Source organism: Carassius carassius, chromosome 5 (genome assembly GCF_963082965.1).
Source record: "Carassius carassius chromosome 5, fCarCar2.1, whole genome shotgun sequence".
Lineage (NCBI taxonomy): Eukaryota > Metazoa > Chordata > Actinopteri > Cypriniformes > Cyprinidae > Carassius > Carassius carassius.
In genome coordinates, this window is record NC_081759.1 from 38,614,884 (window position 1) to 38,638,699 (window position 23,816).

The 23,816-nt window shown below is 36.1% G+C and overlaps 1 protein-coding gene across 2 annotated transcripts; it reads left to right on the top strand.

Annotated features, from left to right (window-relative positions):
- The first annotated feature begins 40 nt into the window (after positions 1-40).
- LOC132141581 (ARF GTPase-activating protein GIT2-like) lies at positions 41-23,770 on the top strand. Of its 2 annotated transcripts, XM_059551229.1 has the most exons (20): positions 41-488; positions 5,484-5,617; positions 7,291-7,403; positions 7,944-8,049; positions 8,406-8,492; positions 8,588-8,718; positions 9,433-9,527; positions 9,790-9,835; positions 10,304-10,355; positions 10,754-10,826; positions 10,931-11,028; positions 12,777-12,888; positions 12,971-13,113; positions 13,210-13,359; positions 15,786-16,055; positions 20,201-20,283; positions 20,475-20,666; positions 21,742-21,897; positions 22,802-22,865; positions 22,986-23,770. In XM_059551229.1, exons 1-20 carry the CDS (start codon positions 407-409, stop codon positions 23,196-23,198), a joined length of 2,400 nt encoding a protein of 799 aa, XP_059407212.1. In that variant the 5' UTR covers positions 41-406; the 3' UTR covers positions 23,199-23,770. The 2 variants fall into 2 exon arrangements, with proteins under 2 accessions (XP_059407212.1, XP_059407213.1); XM_059551230.1 differs by lacking the exon at positions 21,742-21,897 and having other exon boundaries at positions 44-488.
- Positions 23,771-23,816: the final 46 nt, after the last annotated feature.

A 23,816-nucleotide genomic window follows, 5' to 3' on the forward strand; every position in this document is an offset into this window, starting at 1 on the left:
TACGCGTCGCAGTGACCTGTCTGTCCACTGTGTGTCAGGCAGCGCTAGAGAGTTGATTTATCGTCCGTGTAAACTCAAATGTGTGGTCTGGGAGGGCAGATGGCACTCTTCTGCGATCTGATGGGTTGCTGGCAAGCATTTCCGTAGTGTAGTTTTTAATGCATCATGACAGAGGCTCCTCTGCCTGACTCATCTGTCCTAATTTCAAGCTAAAGCCAGACATACATTATTTCACATAGAGCAGGCGGTGCAGATGCATCCATACACATTTAACTCCTCCGTATGCGCGTGCTATTCGGAAACGAGTGATAAAACACTTTTAAAAGGATTCATTCATCATGTCAAAGCGGTACATTCTTTAAATTGATCCGTGGACGATTCTGGGTCGATAATAACGTTAAGTTACATGGTAATACCAAGGTTCCCGGAGACGAGGATGTCGAAACGGCTGCGAAATAGCGAAGTTTGTGCGGACTGCAGCAGTCCTGGTGAGTATATTCCGGGTAAAAAAGAATTTTAATAAAAGACCTAACTTGCATCAGATGATATTACGTAATTAAGTGTCTGAATGATAACATTTAACTATACAAATCTATGATTCGGATTTTTTGACGCTAACTGGATATATGAATGATTAATACATGTATGTGTTTTGGAGTATAATGATCCATTGCCACTGGTTAAATTACCATTAACCTATTAAGCTGTCTACCTAGACATCAAAAACACATATATTTTGACACATATACACAGATATGTTGCTGGTTTGTCTCAGTCAAACCATATTCTACTCTATTTTGGGTAAATGTACTCTATTGATCCTCAATCTGTATTCCCGGTTAAAGCATCTACAATATCTAGTTTCTTGATGGTGTAAGTTTGCTTAATGGTGACATTTTATTTATGTCTTCTATGTCTGAGAAGTTAGGGCAGTGCATGTTTTGGTTAGGGTCACTTGTTAGTAATAAATAATGTACATAATGCTATTTATTACTAGCAAGTGACCCTGAACAACACATGCAGTGCCCTGACTTCTGAGAGGCTGAAGAAATAAATAAAACATCAAATAATATTGTTGTCCTCATTACACGATGAAAAACCGTATCAGAGTTTTGACCTCCAAAGACTATAAATGAGACGAAACATGCATTTATTTAATTGCAGACATGCATAGAGAAAAATTTCATAAACCCTATATTGCTGTTAATTTAAAAAATGTACTGTATTTAAGAAAGATCTATTTTGGTGCTTGAACTATGAAGCATTGTTAGTTTTTTGTCCTGTGTTTTGTTTATGTTGCATTGTTCAGTTTTCTCTATTGATTCCCCTTGATTAGTTAGGCCTCAGTCACCAGACGTTTCAGTATCATTGGGCAGTTGTTGTTAGGGTAAATAATTTTAATCATTCAGCACTTTGTTTTATTTTGGCTTCTGCAGCACTTGATGGGGAAGAGAGGAACCCTTGGTTGGAAGAGAAAGAAAAGGAGAGGGAGGGAGGATGATTGTGCCAGGTGCTTGGTTCTAGCCCTTGGCCTCTTTGCAGCTGTTGTTTGATACTTCCTGTGCTTGAAAGGAAGTGACTTTTGCTTCTAGGCTGTTCACTGCTTATCAGTGGATCAGTTTTTAATTTAGATAGCCTATGTTTCTGTCAGACTGATGCAATGGTGGTATCATATGTTTCTCACGCAGGCGTGAAACCCTAATTGGTTCTTGACTTCTGAAGTGTGGGGATCTTTAATAGCCTGCCCACCTGACGCAGTAAAATGATGTGTTTTAGTCTAGATTTATCCCTCTAGCTTTCCTCACTTAAGTTAGGGAATAAGAATTGTATTTGCAATCCTCTGAGGTCAAAATAGACTGAAGAAAATAAACGTAACTTTTTTTTAAAGCAAATGAATATATTATTTTTAGTAACATTTGTTATGTTAATAAATATAATTATTTCTATATAAAATAATACAAATAATTACATAATTTTTCTAACAGCCTAATACATTGTTTAAGTTAGAAACAGAGCAATAGAGCATTAGATTTAAAATCTAATGCATAGAAGGCAGATTGGGGCCATGTGGTGGGAGAAATAAATATTTCAGTATAAATATATTTATACCTTTTATGTATTTCCTAGTCGCTCAGAGTATTTTCAGACATAATTACTTACTTTTATTGGGTTTTGCATTTGGATGTTCAGACATGATCAATAACTACTTTATTATGGCTGATTTGTAGATTGTAACCCCGCACACCCCCTCCCCCCCAAATGTATTTTGCATTCATTTCCAATGCCAGTTTTTTTTTATCGTAAAGATCACAAGTGTGACTGTTTTTAATACCATTAATCCTTTTCTAAAAATATACAGACTTTGTTTGTATAGCAAATGCACCAAAAATCACAGAGTTTTGCACCATTTCAACGAAATAAATGTATAATAATGTAATAATTCATCATTTTTGCCTCAAATTTTAATAATCCCAAGAAGAATATAAAAACTTAAATCAACATTTAATTAGAAAAAGCATTTGCCTGTAATCAGCGTGGAAATAAATCCTCAAAACTCTCTGTTCTTGGGGAATTCTGACACATGAAAGCGCTGACTCACATCGTTGTTTCTGAAGGAAGTGAAATCACAAGTTGGCCAGAATCTGCCCTTAGGAAAAGTGTGGGGGGGGGGGGGGGGGGGTATGATGTGTCAAATATGAACACGTCTTGGGCTGCTCAGACACATTAGTCATAGCTCCAGTGTGGTTGGCCCCACTTTCACTGATTGGGCATGACTCAGTGATGGAATGAGACCATAACATATTCTATTAAAAACTGGCTTGGTATGGGACGCCCGTGAAGGACGAGTGCCAGTGACAAGTGTTAATGTATCAGCATTGATTCTCTGGGTCGTTGAGTTTGTCTAGTGTAGTAGTGGGGGATCTCTGAGCAATCAAAGGCTTGGGCCAACTGGCGGGTTGTATCCTAAAAATGGGTTGCAGTTTACAACTAACCATATGATGTGCTTAGTAAGTGATAACACCACTGCAATTTCACCACTGTCGCATGTGTTAGGCTGGTAAAACAATCTTCTGTTGTTGCTTATGCTTTTAAAAATACTATAAAAATCATTTTCAGCCATGCAGCCAATGCATTTTATTTTATTTATATGCAGTACATGGTCATTTCATAAATTTTTCAATACTAATTAGATGTTTTTTGTTACTGTATTGCGTTTTAACTTGATGTATAATCTGAAGTTAAATCAGTTTTACACATAATTGCACTGCAGTAGATGATCTACTCAAATAATCTCAAATAAGGTAGTGAAAGTAAAGCTGTGCAGTGTTTCCCAGTCACCTGTTCGTACCCTGGAAGTAAAGCTCAGCTGCTTAGCATTTGTTGTGGTTTGAGGCATGTGTATGTAAGAGGAAGTTAGTGTGTGTAGCTGTACAGAAAAGCATGACATTCAACCCTTGCTACTGTGACCTTATAAGGAAGAACTCAGCACCGCATTTTGTTTTCGTCATACATTACATCACATGCCTATTGATACTACATATTAAACATCAAATGCTCATAATTACATTTGATGTGCATCTCTGCGACCAGTAATGGTTAATCAGACTATTATAGTGGAACATAAATAAATACTTTAAATAATAAAAAAGTGCATTTTAAAGTAAACATTTATTTTTAATGTAAATTAATCTGCCATGAAATCAAAACCAGACTTATTTTAGTGGGATTTTGGTACTATTATGATTATAGTTTATATATATATATATTTATAACTATAATGTTTTTTTTTATTATTATTAATACTTATTTTAATTTGTTTTTGTTTTATTTTCCATTTTATTTTAAGTTTTATTAATATTGTGGTGTGGTTGTTGTTGTCATTTTCAGTTAAAATTTTTTAAAATGTCTCTATGGTGTTAATTATTTTTTGTATTTCAGTGTACATTAGGGCTGCACGATATTGGGAAAAAATGACATTGCGATATTTTATTTTTCTGCGATATATATTGCGATATTTTTTCTTACAAACAAAAATGGGGTGATCACACTTACATTCTCATTTTAAATGATTTAAACATCGACACCACCATATGCGCGAGGGAGAGAGAGCAAGACAGCGCTCGTGTTGTTTGAAAACGGCTCGCTCTCTCTCTGTCTCTCTCTGTCTCTCTCTGTCTCTCTCTCTCTCTCTCTCTCTCAATTCAATTCATATTGCTTTATTGGCATGACATACAAAGGTACATATTGCCAAAGCATTGTACATAGCAGAATAGAAACAAACAAAACAAAAATACATATATATTCATAAGAAAAAAAAATTACATGCAAAATAAATCCATATACATTTCTATAAACATTGATGGTACTTCTAATGTACTCTCTGTCTGTCTCTTTCGCGCGCGCTCTCTCTCTCTGTCTCTCTCGCGCGCGCTCTCTCTCTGTCTCTCGCGTGCGCTCTCTCTCTCTCGCTCTCTCTGTCTCTCTCGCGCTCTCTCTCTCTCTCTCTCTGTCTCTCTCGCGCTCTCTCTCTCTGTCTCTCTCGCGCTCTCTCTCTCTGTCTCTCTCGCGCTCTCTCTCTCTCTGTCTCTCTGGCGCGCTCTCTCTCTCTCTGTCTCTCTCGCTCTCTCTCTCTCTCTCTCTCTCTCTCTCTCTCTCTCGCGCGCTCTCTGTCTCTCTCGCGCTCCCTCTCTCTCTGCCCTGTTAAACTTGCATGTGGTTTTCAGTCCTGTCAATTATAAACTTTCACTCTATGATGGTTAAGCTGTGCAATTAATCCGCGAATCACATTCGTCAAGGGCCGGGGAGCAGCTGGCCCATACAGTTAATGAATAACAGATTAACTATGACAGCCTACATCGCACATCCTACGATGTGACTATCGTGGATTCGTACATCGCGATATTGATGCTTAAAAGACACATCGTGCAGCCCAGGTGTACATCATGTTAAAGTAAATAATACATAACAGACATGTTTCCTTGGCAACTAGCTGAAGTAAAATAAGTTTTTAATATTGTAATATATCTTATTTAATTTCATTGATGGTTTATTTTATTTCAGGTAACACTATTTTTTAACGGTTCTAGTTAACTGTAATAACCTTGATCAAGACATGTTTTCTAGTTTCACATTTCTGATGATTCATTTGTGCATGTTAACTTTATAAAAAATGTAATTTCAAAATATAACCAATTCCAGAAGTATAAATGTGTCACATTTCATGTTGATTTGATTGTGCACTATTTGAATTGGGTTTGGCATTAGACAAGTGCATTTTAGTTCATTTTCTTCAGTGCATTCTTGTAACAAGCATCTTTCTTGCATCTGCCTTTTAAAAGTATTGTGTTTCTGTTTTCATTCTCATGCACCAGCCAAAAAGCTCCATTAGTGTTATTGTGTATATCGACCAGGGAACAACACGCTGCTGAGACACACTGTTGTTTACTTCCTGTGAATCTGTTGATTTTCTTGGGATCCCTTAGATCCTCGCTGGGCGTCTGTGAACAGAGGAGTTCTGATATGTGATGAGTGCTGCGGTGTTCATCGCAGTCTGGGTCGCCACAACTCACAAGTGCGCCATTTGTCCAACACACCCTGGCCGCCCACCCAGCTACAGGTGAGCTAACTCTCAGACAAGTGTGCACCATGGGAACCTTTTATAATGACACCCTACTTCATCCGAGAATTCACAACATTAGAGTAATTAGGGGTTACTGCGCTTTTGTACTCTTTCTCATTAAAACGCCAACACCACACAGCATGTGAACAGTGTCGCATCCAGTCTAAGAAACACCAACAACAGAGAGCAGAATGGAGTTGCTACATATTATGGATGAAGTACATAGTTTTTAATATAATGTTAAACATTCAGTATTAACGCCTGTATAGCTGATGTGCACGAGTGGATTGGGTGCATGGTGGCACAGATACACGAACGAGTGAATATCGTCGAGTGAATATCCCTTTCTCGCAGATATCAGTGGAAAGTTTGGAGTTTGGTCAAATACAGTATGTAAATAACAAGTAAATAAACAATGCACAAGTTACTAAAGGTATGCTACTTGACAGTAAGTTGCATGATCGCTCACTTAGCACATGCATCATTTGAATTAAAACTAAATCGTAAATATAAAACGATGTTATGGCTGATGTTGATGTCTATAGTATTGTTGGTATATTTTGAACCTTACTCAATCTCTAATTTTGGTCCACTTATATATATGCTGTATAACTAACTTGTCCAATACATAGTGTAAAACTAGTTGAGTACTTGTTTGATGCTGGAAACAAGTGCCCCAGCTCTAGATAGACGGCTAAAACTAAGTTTACTGATCAGAAGGTAATTACCGGTATATCCCAGTCTTGATTTAAGCAAATTATAATTAACATGATAAATTGATTATCCATTTCATTATTGAAAAGTGTCCGCCAAGTACTTTGTGCCAAAATATAAAATAAAATACAATTAATTTCATTATCACAAAGTAAAACTTTCAATAATAAAATAGGCTATAAATAGAGAAAACTGATTAAATGAAATTTCAAAGACATACATAAATGTCATCATTTGCTCATTTTGCTCATGTCCAAACCCATGATAATTCGTCAGGTTTAATTCAGTTTTTTAATCACACACACACACACACACACACACACACACACACACACACACACACACACACACACAGTCATTGTTTAGATGTAAATAAAAGCCTAAAGTAAATCTGTTTATCATATAAAGCGATCATATCTCAGCCCAAGGCTTCTGTTGACAGTGACCTTGTAAGTTGTGGTTACCAGTGGCCTGTAGCATGAAACCACTCTCAGTTTTTACCCAAGTAAGTTTGCGTTTAGTTTAAGCAAACTCTTTTAAGTTTTTGGCCTCAAGAAGATGGGTTGGTTTTGAGCGGGTTTTGCCACCATGGTAACTCACACTACTGAACATTAAATAGATGGAAATAAACTTCTTTTAGGTGTTATTAAAAATATCTCAATTTGTGTTCCGAAGATTAATCTAAGTCTCATGGGTGTGAAACAACTTGAGAAGGAGTCTCATCTTTATTTGTCCTTGTGTAGTGCATTTTTCCACTTTCTTATTACAGTTCTTTTTTTTTTTTATCCATCAGTGGAGCCTTTTAAATGGTTGAAAGAAAGTGGTTTATTGGTGTGTGACCTCACTGGAGGGCCTTCCAACACAGAGTGTGACTCACAAAGCATATTTAAAGGAGCATGTTGTCATAATGAATTTTGTCTTGTGATTTATGTCTTCAATTTCTTTCTCATTCACAGATGGTTCAGACATTATACAACAATGGTGCTAATGCAATATGGGAGCACACTCTGATGGACCCGTCATCCATCACCAGCGGGAAACGCAAACCCAATCCTCAGGATAAAGTCCAGTGAGTAATAAAAAACATCATAGAAAAGTGTTTGTTTGGTATGCTCCTCCATTCAAAACTTTGGGTCAGTAAAATCCATATTTTTGAAAGAAATCAATACTTTATTCAGAAATTATTCATCTAATTGATCAAAAGTGACAGTAAAGTCATTTTCAATGTTATAAATTATTTCTGTTTCACATAAATGCTTAAAATTAACCTGGAAAATATTAAGCAGCACAAATGTTTTAAACGTTGATAATAATACAAAATGTTTTTTGAGCAGAAACACTGAAGCCTGGAATAATGATGCTGAAAATTCAGCTTTTCCATTACATTAATAAATTGTATTTTAAAGTACAATAAAACACACATATTTTGAGTGAAAATGTTTCAGAATGTTACGGTTTTCACTGTATTTTTAAATGAATCAATGGTGAGCATAAGAGAGTTTTTTTCAAAACCTTTCAAAATGAACAACCCCAAACTTTTGAACGGTCATGTGGACAAAAAGTTAACTTGCTCTTTCTAATAACTCCATTATTTCTCTCACCCAAAAAGCCCTAACAAAACAGAGTTTGTCAAATCAAAGTATGAAATGCTGGCTTTCGTCCATCATTTACCGTGTCGAGATGATGACAGTACAGCAGCTGCTGATCTAAGCAAGGTAAGGAAAGAGCTACCTGTTTTATATTGTTAAAGTGAAGTTAAGAGTGGCCAAGTATGGTGTCCCATCCTCAGAATCTGAGCTCTGCATTTAACCCATCCATGTGCACACACATTATAGTGAACCTTCAGGTTACTAGTCTGACTCTTTATCCTTTATGCCACGACTGCCCCACATGAACATGTCCCACATTTATGGTTGATATTTCTGTTATTCAGTCCTTTCAAATATTTGATGCATTCATTATGGTAAATTTTTTCAGACTTGACATGCATTATTGTTCTCATCTGATGCATCTGTCTTCTATCAGACTGGTTGTAATGTCTCTGTTGACATACATTGTATTGGATTTTTAGCAACTTCACTCCAGCGTTAGAACTGGCAATCTTGAAACTTGTTTGCGGTTACTGTCGCTTGGGGCTCAAGCCAATTACTTCCACCCGGTAAAAACCTCTGATCTCACCTTAATGTTATTATATTCAGTTATGCTTTCTAAACATACTACTCATTTGTAATGGTTCCGCACTCCTTTGAACAGGAGAAAGGGAACACCCCGCTGCACATCGCAGCTAAAGCAGGCCAAGTGTGCCAGGCTGAGCTTCTCTGTGTTTACGGGGCAGACCCTGGTGCTCCTGACTCCGGCGGCAAAACGCCCATCCACTATGCAAGGTAATCAATCCCTAATGCATTAAGGATCAAAACCCACTTCGGCATTGAAATCTGCATTTATTGACTACTTCCTATATATTCATGTGGTGATTAAAAAGAATATTGTCATTGATTTGTCACAGGGCCTTCACCGACAAATATCAAGATTAAAGGGATAGTCCATCCAAAAATAAAGATTCTGTCATTATTTACTCACCTACATTTCATTCCAAAACTGTATGGCTTTTTATATTCTGTTGAAGACGAAAAAGATATTTTGAAGAATGTTGGTGACCTCCACTGTATGGACAAAAAAACACAATAGGAAACTGTTTGTTTATTACCATTTTAAATGTTGTTGTTTTTTTATGCCATAAAAAATAAAAAATAATACAGGTTTGGAAAGACATTAGGGTAGGTAAATATGACAGAAATAAACTATCGCTTCAAGGAAATTTTTTTTTTTTTTTATATACTTTGTTTCAGCACTATTACAATTACCATTTTAATAGTTTAATTTTAGATAACAACAACAACGCTGGTCCACAGATCTGTTGGGTGTCCTGTTTGTCATTTTATGATTCAGAAAGCCTGCTGTACGCCTTATTAATGGTACAAATTTTATTAAGGCTGTGAGAAGGACCGTGACCACTGAAGGCAGGATTTGGCACAGTACCCTAAAGTTCAAAAATAAAAACCCATGTGTCATAACGTCATTGTGTTGTTTGTATTCAGGCAAGCTGGCCATCAGGACCTGGCAGACAGACTGGTGGAAATACAGTATGAGCTCACAGACAGGCTGGCCTTCTATCTCTGTGGGCGGAAGCCTGGTGAGTCAGAGCGCAGAGCGATGGTGTGCTATCATGATGAGAACTGATGTTTTGATATCCAGCTGCAGACGCTGATGAAGCCAATTTATAGCACACTCTTACTTTAATGTGTTATGGCATTCAGAGTGCCAAAAGGCTCAATTGAATTAGCGCAGTGATGTTGGAGTCAGCTAAAGGGGTGTTTCATTGCTTTAGTGTGCATCTTTATCAGTGGATTGTCTATTGAAAATGTTAAACCATGTCAATACATTCTGTTTTTCAGACCACAAGAATGGACAGCATTTCATTATACCACAGATGGCGGATAGGTAGTAACAATCTAATGCATTCTGATGTTTTCCTGTGTGAATTGGGGCCAATTTTATAGAAGTTTCTTCTAGAGGAGTATTTTGGGATGTGTTTAATCATGGTTTGCTCATTAAATTAGTGGTTGGCTGATATATTGCCAAGGCCAATATTTGGCATTTTTCAAATCTCTGCCAAAGTGTTCGAGGAGATGCGTCAGACTTTTATTTTGACGCCGCTGAAAACGTTCGCCTCTCTTTGATGTTGCCGTTTAATAGTTTTGTCCAAACAGGTTTTTAAGGTTCACATAATTTAACATTAATATCTTGCCATTTCTTTTTTTGCTGTCTTTGATGAAAAAGAAATGTATAAGTATTTTACACGGAGAATATCAATTGAGAATTTAATTTCACGTTTATTTTTGGTCATTACAGTCTTTTATAATAATGCTAACCAAAGAAAACTAATATACATTTTTTTCCCTTTTATAGCAGTCTGGAGTTAACAGAGTTCGCAAAAGCTGCAAAAAGAAAGCTGCAGTCTGTGAGTCATCTTTATATTTCTTTTATTTCACTTCAAGCAATACATCAGGCCCTCCAAATTCATCGTAGCTTTTTTGTAGCAAAATAATAAACTCATGCTTTATTATTTTAAGTTGATATGTTAAGCAGAATATTGAATTAAATGGTCTTTTCTAAAATGTGGTCACATGGCAATGACTGTGTTTCAGGTTTATCTGTTGTCACCCTAATTGAAAGTGATTTATTGCAACCTACAAAATGAATCTACAAAAAAACAAATCTTTATTGTTTAGTCATTGCCAGTCATTAATACAAAAGACTCTTTACTGGCATCTTTACTGGCTCTGGCCATGCCTTAATACAGTTTTACAGCCATTGAGGGCACAGATGAGTGATGCAACCCTGCCAATATCATTGCAGCTCAGTGATCATTTGTTTGAGGAACTGGCGATGGATGTGTACGATGAAGTGGATCGAAGAGAGACAGATGCAGGTCAGATGATCTGCATTTAATAAACACAATGCCACGAACTGACTCAGAAAACGTAGTTATACGAGTGCAAACTTTGATGAACACTTTCTTTGTATCTGGTGCAGTTTGGCTAGCCACTCAGAACCACAGCACCTTGGTAACGGAGACAACATTTGTGCCTTTCCTTCCTGTAAACCCAGAGTACTCATCAACACGAAACCAGGCAAGTTCTGAACAGAAAGTTGCAATGCTTTCACTAAAGCCCTTTTAACAGGAAATAAAGATATTGCACTTTGACATGTGACATTTGATATAACACCTTTTATGCAGTGTTTGCAGCTAGAAGTGCGACAAGCTTAAATGTGCCAGACGAATGTGGAAACAGAAGTCACAAAATTAATCAAAACTGTCACGCACTGATGCTTAGAACCAAACTACAAATGTTAGATTTAGCATATAATGCATTATTTCGTTTTTTCGAGAAGCTGTCTTTTAACGCACCGACACCTTACTGGGAAAGCTGCGATTTTGTAATAACCTATCCCCATTCAACAATAAAATTAAAGACATTACTATAAATGTACTTTAGTAGTTTCTACATCCAGGTGGGCACCTTTGTCCATTGTTATTTTAAGGCATAGTCAAGAAATAGTTCTCCTAAAAATGAAACATTTTCTGAGGTTTGGAGAAATTTAGCTTTGCTTGACTTGCTCACCAGTGGATCCTCTGCAGTGAATGGGTGCCGTCAGAATGAGAGTTTAAACAGCTGATAAAAACATCACAGTAATTCACAAGTAATCCACACCACTCCGGTCCATCACTTAACAACTTGTGAAGTGAAAAGTTGCATGATTGCTTGCTATCATTATAGGAGTCATTATGTTTCTTATTTTACAAAGAGTTTAAAAGCTGGGGTCTCATTTATAAAACTTTCCGTAGATTTCATCCTAAAATTTCACGTAGGCACAAAAGCTAGATTTTGCGTACACCCAAACGTTTTCAGATTTATAAAACCATGTATACGCCAGAACCTGCACAAAAATCTCTTTGTAAATTCCAGTCAGGGGGAAGACTGTGCGCATGTGCATCTCCACCTCGACTCCTCCCCGAAATAACCATATATGGAGCTTACAACGCCTTGTTTTTTTCCATGCGAATTCCCATGCACGTGACAACATGTTTAACACAGAGACAGTAGGGAAATAGTATCCTTGCTATGTTTTAGAAAAAAATTGTCTAAAGTAGTTCTCAGATATATTTCCAATGATCTCATTCTTTTACACTGGCCAAATAGAATTTAAATTATTTCATATTAAATGAATGCAGTTTTGCTGATAAAATAAACATTCTAGCTATTTTAGAGGAAGATTAATTATTGTGCAACTATTGCACTCCTTGCTGTCATTAAAAAATAACATTTAATGTTTATTGTTAATGAAATTATGTAATTATCTGTCAGTGTTAATCTCCTTTAATGCGAGTGGAATATTTAATGTAAATGTGTATATCGACATGAAAACAGAGTTTAAAATCGTTGTTTACTTCATTACTTTTCTCACTCCATGAAAAGGAGTTTGTACGCATGGTTTATAATGTCTGTACGCTGCGTCCGCGTCCTTATTTATGCCAAGTTAATTTTTTTTATAAATCACGATATGTGCATGGAAAAGTGCATACGCATATATTATGTCCATTTTGTGCGTATGCAACGTTTATAAATGAGATCCCTGGACATTTCAGAATGGTTATGTTAAACTGGAGAGTTAGTTTTGCAGTATGATTTGTTGCTGCTTATATGTGTTAATATCAAGAAGGTTTCGATTAAACTGGACTGGAGTCGTGTCGTTTACATGTTGGATCACTGTAATGTTTTTCTCAGCACTGAATCTCTGGTTACCAAGTGATGTAAAGACCAACTAGTTGTTCAGATAATTAAAATACAATAAAATCATTACTGAATGTCTTTTACAGGGAAGACAAAAGCTGGCAAGGTTTAACGCTCATGAATTTGCCACACTTGTGATTGATATTCTAAGTGATGCAAAGCGACGCCAGCAGGGGAATTCAGTCTCAAGTCCTAAAGGTAGAGCCTGCATTCATTAGTCGTTGATTTCTTTTAAAGTCCTTGTTGATATTTCATGATTGTTGTGTCTACGTCTTCACAGACAATGTTGAGGTGTTCTTCAAAAGCGTGGGTAGCCGTCATGGAAGTGAAAGCCAGGAAATGGACCAGCCAGACTATGACAGTGTGGCGTCCGATGAGGACACGGACATTGATTTACGAGTGGGCAAAGCACACCGAGCTAAGGTAGACCTGTAAAGCATGAGGAACTTAGTCTTGTGCCGTTCTTGCCATCACAGCGTCGATACGCACATGTCGGCTCTCTTCTACTTCTCTCCTCAGAGTCTGGACTCTGATCTGTCCGATGGACCGATTTCTGTGCAGGAGTTCCTGGAGGTAAAAAATGCGCTTTCAGCCTCGGAGGCCAAAATTCAGGAACTGATGAAGGCCAATAGTAATCTGAGTGAGGAGCTGAGATTGATGCAGAAAAAGGTACCAGAGACTCAGCCGTGAGCACTGAAGGCCCTGGTCTTTCCTGGTCTCTAACCCCTACACATGCACCTCTTCTCGCACGCGAGACGGCAAAATTGACAAGGATTACGATTCTTAAGATCCTCTGGAATGCTGTTGTCAAAATAAAACTGTAGTAACCACTGCAAGTGTTCAGATAAGCAGCATGACCTTGACCTCTAAACTACTGGAAAAGACATACAGTATTAGAGACGTGAAACCGAAACATACTGACGGTTTGCCATTCGATGATTAGTTGGCATGCTAACCTCCCTAACCACAAACCTTATTTAGAAGTTGGCTCTTGCATCAGCATGACTCATTTTAATTTAACTGTGTTATATATGTATGTGCTTTATGCATGGGTTTCCAGTATACAAATCGGAGCTAAAATTATTGATTTAATGTAAATTGATTATGAATTGATTTTGGAGCCTTTACTGTCATCATTTCCTACTATTTCACATTGACAAATCCAGGATGATCAATTATAATTTAGTTGGGAGTGAATTTGCTCACATTCACTCAAGTGTTTAATATAAGTAGACATGCATAAATCCACTGTAACTGTTTAGTGATATTTTAAAATGAGGGCCGTCCCTAAATGGCCCTGCATTTAAAGAAGTTACATTCCTCATTTAATTCTAGTTGAAAGTGGTGATTAGTGTACTTCAAAGAATTGGTTATGGATGATTTTGACTGTTCAGTACTCTCATAAAAGAACATGTTACTAGTTTTGTTGTGTTGTTTAGCTTTTTGCATAAAATGTATTGCGAGGTGAAAGTGGTTTTGGATTATATGTATTCCCCACAAAAAATGATGGATACTTTTTTGTGATTTGAAAATTTAGACCTTTGTGACATCTGTGGGATAAAACTGTGGCTTTACATTCGTTGCACATCTGACTGGGTGAAAACTGATATGGCCAGAATCATATTATCATGAGTGACATCTTCAGGCTCTTTTGTTATGCTCTTTCTGATCCTTGCCAACGTGTGTGCTTGAGCACTTTGGCTTCTCTCTTAGCTGCAGAGTGAATCTCTGTCTCTCTCCCTGTGGATTCGTAGTCACGTCTAACTTGCGCTTGTTCTGTGTGCATGTCTAGACATTGCATCTGCCTGCTCCTGCATGCTAAACTGGACTTTTTTTTTGCTGTTGAGAAGTTTTGTTTTATTGAGCAACTCCATATAATGGTTTTCTCAACGTTCCCCATAAGATTAGAATGATTTTTCGTCATAATTGTTCTTAATTACAAAAGTTAATTATTTGTATAAGATCTAAATGAATGTCTTGTTTCATAGAACATTTTAATCTGGTATTAATATATATGTAAAACTTTATTTTTTGTTATTTAAATCAAACATTTATTTTAATTTGTAAATGGATTTTTATAACACCTGCAGAAATCCTTTGATATTATGCTAATTTGTATTAATGTGTGCTGTCAAACTGTTAATTGCGATAATTGCATCCAAAATAAAAGTTTTAGTTTACATAATATATGTGTGTGTGTGTGTACTGTGTATATTTATTATGTATATATAAATACACACACGCATACAGCATATATTTTGAAAACACTTACATGTATTTACACGTATATATTTATGTTCATAAAATGTATATTATATATAAATATATTTAATATATAAACACAACATATTTATCTTAAATATATACATGCATGTGTGTATTTATAAATAAACATCATAAATATACACCGTGCACACACACATTCTGTGTAAACCAAACCTTTTATTTTGGATGCAATTAATCGTGATTAAAAGTTTGACAGCACGTGCATTAATTATATTGATTTCTTATAGGCCCGATTTGAAAGCTATTCCATCAAACTAAGTATTAGAAGCTATAAGTAGCAAAAAAATAAAAATAATAATAATAAATGTGTGCATAAAATCTGAATAAAAATATTTTCGTAACTAATCATGATTCGCAAAAACGGTTTGTACTAAAATTTATTCGAAATTTACGAGAAAATGTATGTAACAACTGAAACCGCACATACACAAAAATGCCCATACTCTGGATGGCCTTGCATTAGTGTTAAGATGAAAATTTACATATAAATATATTTCATATGCAATGGAGCTGTGCGGTTTCTTTGAATAACAACTCTTATATGCATTAGGAGAACCTTTTTCATGAAAAGTTCTACAGTAATCCACACAATTATTAGTGAATTACATTTTTTAAATGGAAAAGGCGAAGACTGATTTCATCTTTTTTTTTTTTTTTTTCGTGGCTAATATAAAATTCTGTAGGCCTGTAGCAGGCGACACTCATGGTGAGGATTTTGAACTGAACATCATTTATTTCTTGTAAGCTCAGCTTTCCTACAGTTTCTGCTTTTCTCTGCGTTTCTCTGGCTTACTCGTGTTTCTCTTCAGCTGCAGTCTCTGCAAAGCGAGAACAGCTCTCTCAGGCGGCAGGTCTTCACTCAACAGCCCTATCAGGCCCCCGGCGGCCCTGACCACCCCAATCCCTCCAGCCCCTCCTCCTCTTCCTCCTCCTCTGCCCTGAAACGCCGTCTCTCTGCACAGACGAGCCGCCCCATGTCTATGTGTGAAACCGGCTCTGGTCTGAAGCCCTTTCTCCCCAGGAGAGAGACTCCTTATCTTGAGGAGACCTTCCCCACCCTGCAACCCTTCCCAACCTATGTAAGTAAAAAGCTGTCTCTCGCCTCCTCTCCTTCTTTTTCTTCACCTTGCTTTTTAAATGTTGCAGCATGCTGATGATGGGTTTCCAATTCTCTGCTTTATGAGAGTTTCCAAAATACACTTTTACACAACATATTACTTCACTCTGCATCCTGTTAACTCACATATTTCACCATATTTTCTGCTTCCTGTTTTAGTTTCATGAGTCATTTGGGAGTTACAAAACATGTCTTTATGGCCAACTCAGTGCATAAGTCACACAGTCTCATTCTCATTGCTTTATGTGAATTGGTTTGTACATAGAATTTTTATTTTTCATTTCAAGCTCTAAGGAAAAAGGCGTACTAAACAATTTTATAACAGTGTGACCGATAATGTTGTACCAGGGTTTACTGAGAAAAAGTGAGTAATTCAATATGCTTCAAGTCAGTGTACCTCATTTTAAACCTATTTTTAAGTATAAAAATGTATTTAGGGATACAACCTTTCCACAGTGGAAAAAAAAATGTTGTTGTGTTTTTGTTTGTTTGTTTTAAACCATAAAAATATATTTTGTGCATGTCACTCTAGCTCTCAAAATGCAGTATGGACTTGATGTAAAATGCCCAGTATTTTATTTTCTATTGTCTTTTTACAGTGCAAGTTCCTTTTTCACTTCCTTCATTTTTTTTACTGACCTTTTGAGTGTTGATATTAAAAATGTTTTAACCCTATGGCTCTGCATTGCTTTTACTGAATTTGAATGACACTGATTTTTTTTTTCACTGCATGTAAATGTTGCAGCTATTCAAACTTTATTCATCAGTCATTATTATTTAACTCTGTATTTGTGCTGGGCTCTATAAAACTATTGCTTTATGATTGTTCATAATTCATAACTAATATTAGTTTCTAATGTTAATAATGTATTGGTAACTACCAGTTAAAAGTTTGGGGTCAGTAATATGATTTTTAAAGAAATTAATGCTTAATAGTGATTATTAATATTAATAATTTTTAATAATATTGATACCTTTATAAAGAGTGCATTTAAACAAATAAGATGATACATTTATTTTTTGTGTTACAAAAAATGTATCTTTCAAATAAATGCTGTTCTTTTTAACTTTCTGTTATTTTGTGAATATTGAAAACAAATGTATTATAGTTTCCACAAAAATATTAAGCATAACAACTGATTTTGACATTGATAATAATAATATGTGACCCTTGACCACAAAACCAATTGTCTAAAATTGAAATTTATGCATCATCTGAAAGCTGAATAAATAATATTTCCCTTGATGTATTGTTTATTACGATTTGACAATATTTGACTGAGATACAACTATTTGAAAATCTGGAATCTGAGGATGCAAAAAAATCTAAATATTGAGAAAATCACCTTTGAATTGTCCAAATGAATTCTTAGCAATGCATATTACTAAACAAAAATGAAGTTTTGATATATTTACGGTAGGGAATTTATAAAATATCTTCATGGATAATGATCTTTACTTAATATCCTAATGATTTTTGACATAAAAGAAAAATCGATCATTTTGACACACAATGTTTTTTTGTTTTTTTGTGGCTATTGCTACAAATATACCCCAGCGACTTAAGACTGCTTTTGTTCTCCAGGGTCACATATATTTTTCTTGAGCAGCAAATCAGCATATAAGAAAAATAATTTCTGACGGATCTGGTGGCTGCTGAAAATTCAGCTTTGCCATCACAGGAATAAAATTAATTGTACAACAGTATTCTAGGAGAAAACAGTTATTTTAAATTGTTATACAATTTCACCTTGGTGAACATAAGACTTTTTCAAAAACGTAAAAAAAACTTTTAAACTTATGTTTATATTAATTAATATTAACTTAGATCATTGTAAGTTTAAGTTTCTACATTAATGGTGAATAATTTAACCTGTTACTAAATTATTCCTAGTGACTGACTGCTATTTTGTTAGATTGTTACTGTTAACGACATCATGCCATCTTACAGAAGTCACCTTGTTCTCCAGCCCAGGCTCTGCATTATGGCCAACTGTTTAAAATATTTTGCATTATTTTTGCGTCTTTCATTCTTAAGTTTTATTTGCACCCCTTTTTTAGATGAGAAAGAGTGTGTTTGTGGCCACCTCCCCTTCCCTCCCCTTCCTCCTCATCCTCCCCGTCCCATTTCCTGGATGAGAGTACACAAAGTCTTAAGTACGTTCCTCATGGGACCAGAGCGAAGCAGCAGGAACCCTTCTCCTCCTCTCCACCCTCCTCCTCTACTCCCATCCATCACTTTTCCTCTTACACCTGTTGTGCTCCACGCATCACCATGCATGAACAGTCCCTCCATCAACCCTCCAGGGGCTGCTGTTTTCAACTGATACGTATTCCTGTCTTCATCATCACCATCATCCTCATAGATAACACATGCATTGTGTCTTCATTCCCAGGGTGCACTGCTCAGCTGCTACTGCTGCTGCTCACACATCTGTTCAAGATGTCTTGTAAAGCTACATGCTCTGGGCTGAGAGTGGAAAGAAGAATATGCAACTGTGAAATATTAATATGTAAATTAGCTGGATTAGCTTGTTTACACGTGTGTGTGTGTGTGTGTGTGTGTGTGTGTGTGTGTGTGTGTGTGCATGCAAATTGCGGTAATTTTTAAATTGGTGTTTCTGTTGTGGCTGAGTGTGTTTGAGCATTTTGAGTCCTGTTTATGGGTGTTTAGATCTTTTCACAAAAAGAGCCATGTTTTATCTGTAAATATTTAGTGTGAAAACTATTTTTTTAATGCATCGATCTGACAATTTAAATCAATTTATTAGTAAATGTATTTATTTTTCAATTGTTTTTAAATACTATATTACCATTCAACTCCCATTATGTATATAAATCTCTTATGCTCACTAAGGCCATTTATTTGATCACAAATGCTGTAATATTGTGAAATATTACCATTAAAAAAAATGTGTTTTATATTTTAATTTTTTTTTGTGATTGTGATTGTAATCATTATTGTCACGTCCCCCTTTCTGAAGTAATTCTAATTTTCTGATTTGCTGCTCAAGAAAAATAATAATAATAATAATAATAATAATAATAATAATAATAATAATAAGTCTTATTATTATTGTTGGAAGCATTAGCACTCAAAATTCAGCTTTGCCATCACATGAGTAAAATTTATTCTACAATTATATTCTAAGAGAAAACTTATTTTAAATTGTAATTATATTTCACAATATTACTATTAATAATAATAATAATAATAATATTGTCTTACTGATGCATTTGTTTTTTCAGGATTCTTTGATTAATAGGAATTTCAAAAGATCAGCGTTGATTTAAAATTGAAATCTTATAACATATCAATTTAAAGCATCCCTGCTAAACAGATAAAATCACATTGACCCCAGTCTTTTGAACAGTAGTGTATATCCTCACTTGAAGACGATTGAGAATCGGGATTTTAGAGCTGAGAATATAATCTATTGTTAATTATTATTATTGTTTATTTATTTTTATTGTTAGATCATTACATCACAAAGCATTGTGCATTTTACGTCCCTACAAGGTGATGTGTTTAGAGCTGATGCACAGATGATGCACAGTTGAGTGTGTTCAGTGGAACGGTAATTAGATTATTCCACATCATATGGCGGTTCTCCAAGCATCATGACCGTGCTGCCCTGAAAACAAATTGATACAATACTCCGAGCGCTGCTGGCATCCGACCCCATTACCTCATTATCTTTGAGCACAGTGAATCATGCTTCAGTGAGACTGTCAAATATCTTCACTGGAAAATGCTTTACTGCACTGTGTAGCAAAACACTGATCAGAGCCATGACCTACTTTCAGTTTAAAGTTGTTCTTTAGTTTTTGCATCAACTGGTCATAGCTTAAAAAAAGATTACCTATCCACTGGACTTAAAAGTACATTCAAGGAACGGTACACACTATTTTAAAAGTTTGGGTTTGGTATATTGCCTGAAATATCTAATAAATGCTAAGAGCTTGCTTATACTTGACTGACCATTCCAATAATGCAGATTGTTGAATTTGATAATTAGTTTAATATGAACTAGCAGACATATCGATCTTCGCTGATTTCATTGCGTGCCACCTGTTCTTTTACCGGATCCTTTCCTCTCTCTTTAGGCCTCCAGATTTGACAAGCAGAGCAGTGTGTCTGATGGTGACTATGATAACACAGTTAGCGAATCTGATCTGGATGACTCTGGGTATGTGTCCAGTTTCCTTTTTATAACCTGAAATAACTTGTCTCAAATCCTGCTGGCAAACAAAACCAGCCTTGTTTCCCTCTTTAAATAAGAACTGCCAGTCATCTGCTTTTAGCCAAGTAAAGTGAGGAAACACACTGATGATGCCCTTAAGGCATCAAGCATGATTCATCCCTCCTTCCTCCTGGCAGCTTTGGCCGAAGATGTCGTCTGCGCAGCAGCGGCTGGATGGGAGAGAGCGGCTCTATACTTGAGCTGGACGATCACGAGAGCGAGCCTGACCCCAGTCTGCCCAGCACTGAAGACGTCATCCGTAAAACTGAGCAGATCACCAAGAACATCCAGGAACTGCTGAGGGCTGCTCAGGAGAACAAGCATGAGAGGTGAGAGGATGTCAGTGTCAGTGTATATCCATCATCATATATTGCAGCAAAAATCTGATGTCATTTCATTCCTTTCTTCCTTTTGTTCACTTCTGCCACATATTTAACTATTTCACATGCAAATTGTTTGCACATTTCATGAGTAGGTTACAAATTAAGGGATAGTCCACCAAAACACTCAAATTATTCTTTTACTCGCCCTCGACCTGTATGACTTTCTTTCTTCTACAGAACATAAGAAAATATTTTGAAAATTGTTGGTGACCAAACAGTTATAAGTCAATGGGACAAAAGTTACAATGAACCGAAACTGTTTGATCATCAGCATTTTTGAAAATTTCTTATTTTATGTTCTGTAAAAGAAATCGTCATACAGAGTTTGGAATGACATGAAGGTGATGAAAGAATTGACATGTTTTTGGTGGACTATGCCTTTAAATCATTAGAGACCAATCAATGTTTTTAGGTATGAGAATTTTTAGATATTTCAGATGAAATCTAACATAATACATACATATAATCTATATCTACATATATCTAACACTACCATTCTCAATTCATTTTATATCTGAATTTTTTTTAATTATTATTAAAAAAAATTACCCTCTGACACTAGCGTTCTCTATTTGTATTCTATTCTATCTACTTGTTTTCTAAGTTATTATAAAAAAGATATATTATTAAATGGTAGCTAAGACTTATCGCAGCACTTATGTATTGTTGTTCTTTTGTTGGTTTGATTGCTTCTTTGGAACTAAATGTAATGTAAATGTTAAATTCGACATGTATGCAATATAAATTTACTGTCCTTGCTAAATAAAGTTTTTAATTATTTTTGAAAAAGTCTTTCTGACCCCAAACTTGTTTCTGAGGATTCAAGTGAGGCTTTTTGTACCGTATTCATGGAAAGTGCCTGTTTATGCAAATCACTTCTTTCCCATCCGTTGAATCAGTTTCTCCATTCATAGCTTCTCCATTTTCTGTCTACTCTCAATTGTTTGTGTTCATCATTTGGGGTCTGTCCTGTCGGGGCCCACTCTCTGTTTGGGTCCCGATCTGTGTGTTTCCCCACCAGTGCACCATGTGAGCAGAGGGAGAGTGTCCACAGACTTAGACACAGTTTGGGTTGTTTCAGCACACTGGTGCCTTGGGCAGACAAGCCCCCGTCTCCCACGCAGTCCCTCGGCCTAAGAGCTCCCCACCCAGCCAACCCCAACAACCCTGCCTCCTGGTACTCTGGCCTCTGTCCCTGCCTCACAGGCACAGTGTCTACCTCTACCTCTCTCTTCATAACCTCATAACCCACTCATCTGAACATGAATGGAATAGGCATGATTACTACTATGCTGAAGGCTTGTGTCAGTTTGCATTGTCTTCTAAAGCTCACCTTTATTTGCAGGAACTCACATTGGTGCACTTGGTTTTTCTTTTAGGAAACGCTTTATACTGACATCCATCTAACTTTTGGCCTTTCTGTTTTGCACTGGTTTGTATTTCATTGCAAAAATCGAGTTATTTTAAAGGTATTTCTCAATTTGTTAAAAGATATTTTACCCTATTAAAAATCTATGGCGATGCATCATGTCTGCTGCACAGCTAATGTTTCAAACAGATCTGCATGTTTTTCTGTGTGTGGAGTTTTGCGATGTAACACTTACAGCATTTACTACAACACTTGTAAATCAATCAAGGAAAGACACATTTTCTTAATATATCTGTAAGTTTTCTGTGAACTGTGATATATCTGAGTGGAATAAAATCTCTACTATTCAATGAAAAGGCTTTTTTTTTTAAAGACACAAAACTATATGTATACGGTACAATATTAAGGATATGTTTTATTTACCATGATAGTGTAAATGTCCAGATATAAGGCCCATACACACCAATAGTGATTACTATATTAGGTTGTGGTGTTGTTTTTTTCTTATCTGCTACTTTAAATGCTCAAGTTTCTTAAAGCACTTCTGATTGGCTGTCAGTGGTTTTATCATTCATCGGCTCAAAAATTGTGTTAAAAAATTAACAGTTCTTTAAAGCTTTACCCTGTGATTGCTCTGGTTATCTTCACTTTTTCCACTCTTCAAACTCTGATGTCTTTTTAATACGGTATCTCTCATTTTCTCCTTCAATAGCTTTATACCCTGCGCAGAAAGAATATATGTGGCTGTGAATGAAATGGCTGCCCTGTTCCCAAAGGTGTGCACTTTCTCTCCGCACTTTTATATTGAAGTGTGAACTATACTTGTGAACAATAAGTGTAATAATACTTAACTATAAAAGAGTATTTTGTTTATATTTGTTTCTGTATTTTCCCAGAGACCACGCTCTGAGACGGTGAGGAGCTCTTTGCGATTGTTAACGTCCAGCGCAAACCGGCTGCAGGGCGAGTGTAAGAAAGCATCTCTTCTGGAGAGCAGCCCTGCAGCCGACGTACAGCTGGTCACCCAGCAGGTCATCCAGTGCGCTTATGACATCGCCAAAGCTGCCAAACAACTTGTGACCATAACCACCAAAGAGAACAACAACTGATCCTGCTTCCACACATTTCCACCTGGAATGCAACCCTGCTATTATTTTATCAGTAATTATTAGCTACTGTATGTCACATGAGTTTTTCTTGTAATTTTTTAAATCTAAGATATATTTGCATGTTATTTTTAATTTAAGGTGTCTGTTGTCAGTGTTGTTTGGGTTGAAGCCATGAGATAAAGCGTGAAGTGCTCTCAAGGGTTGTGTAAGGATGTGTATATGTGTGGACCTGTGAAAGTGTATTTGACTAGATGGCAGTTGAGATGTTGTGGATTGAGAAGGATTTGAGCAGAAATGAATCAGCAATAGGGCAGCCAATCACGTACTAAATATTCAGTAAATGCCTGACTTTTTGCACTATTCTGAAAACTGCTTTTACCTCTTCATATGCAAACATTTAGTTTTTTTGTTTTTGTTTTTTGGTTGCGTTGTTTTTGAGTGATGTTAAAATCAAAATAATTTCAGTTAAATTATATAGTGTAAAAAATCTATTGTACAAAACATTCAGTTAATGAGGTCTGGTAGGCGTAGTTTAGGTACAGATATAATAAACTTGTAATTATAAAGATGTCAAATTATCTCGGTTGAATACATCAGGTGGCTATAATTCAAATTTAT

Coding starts and splice junctions, on each gene's coding strand:
- LOC132141581 (XM_059551229.1), top strand. CDS start 407: ATGGTAATACCAAGGTTCCCGGAGACGAGGATGTCGAAACGGCTGCGA. Junction 8,493..8,587: donor AAGCCAATTACTTCCACCCG/GTAAAAACCTCT, acceptor TCCTTTGAACAG/GAGAAAGGGAACACCCCGCT. Junction 13,114..13,209: donor GCAAAGCACACCGAGCTAAG/GTAGACCTGTAA, acceptor TTCTCTCCTCAG/AGTCTGGACTCTGATCTGTC.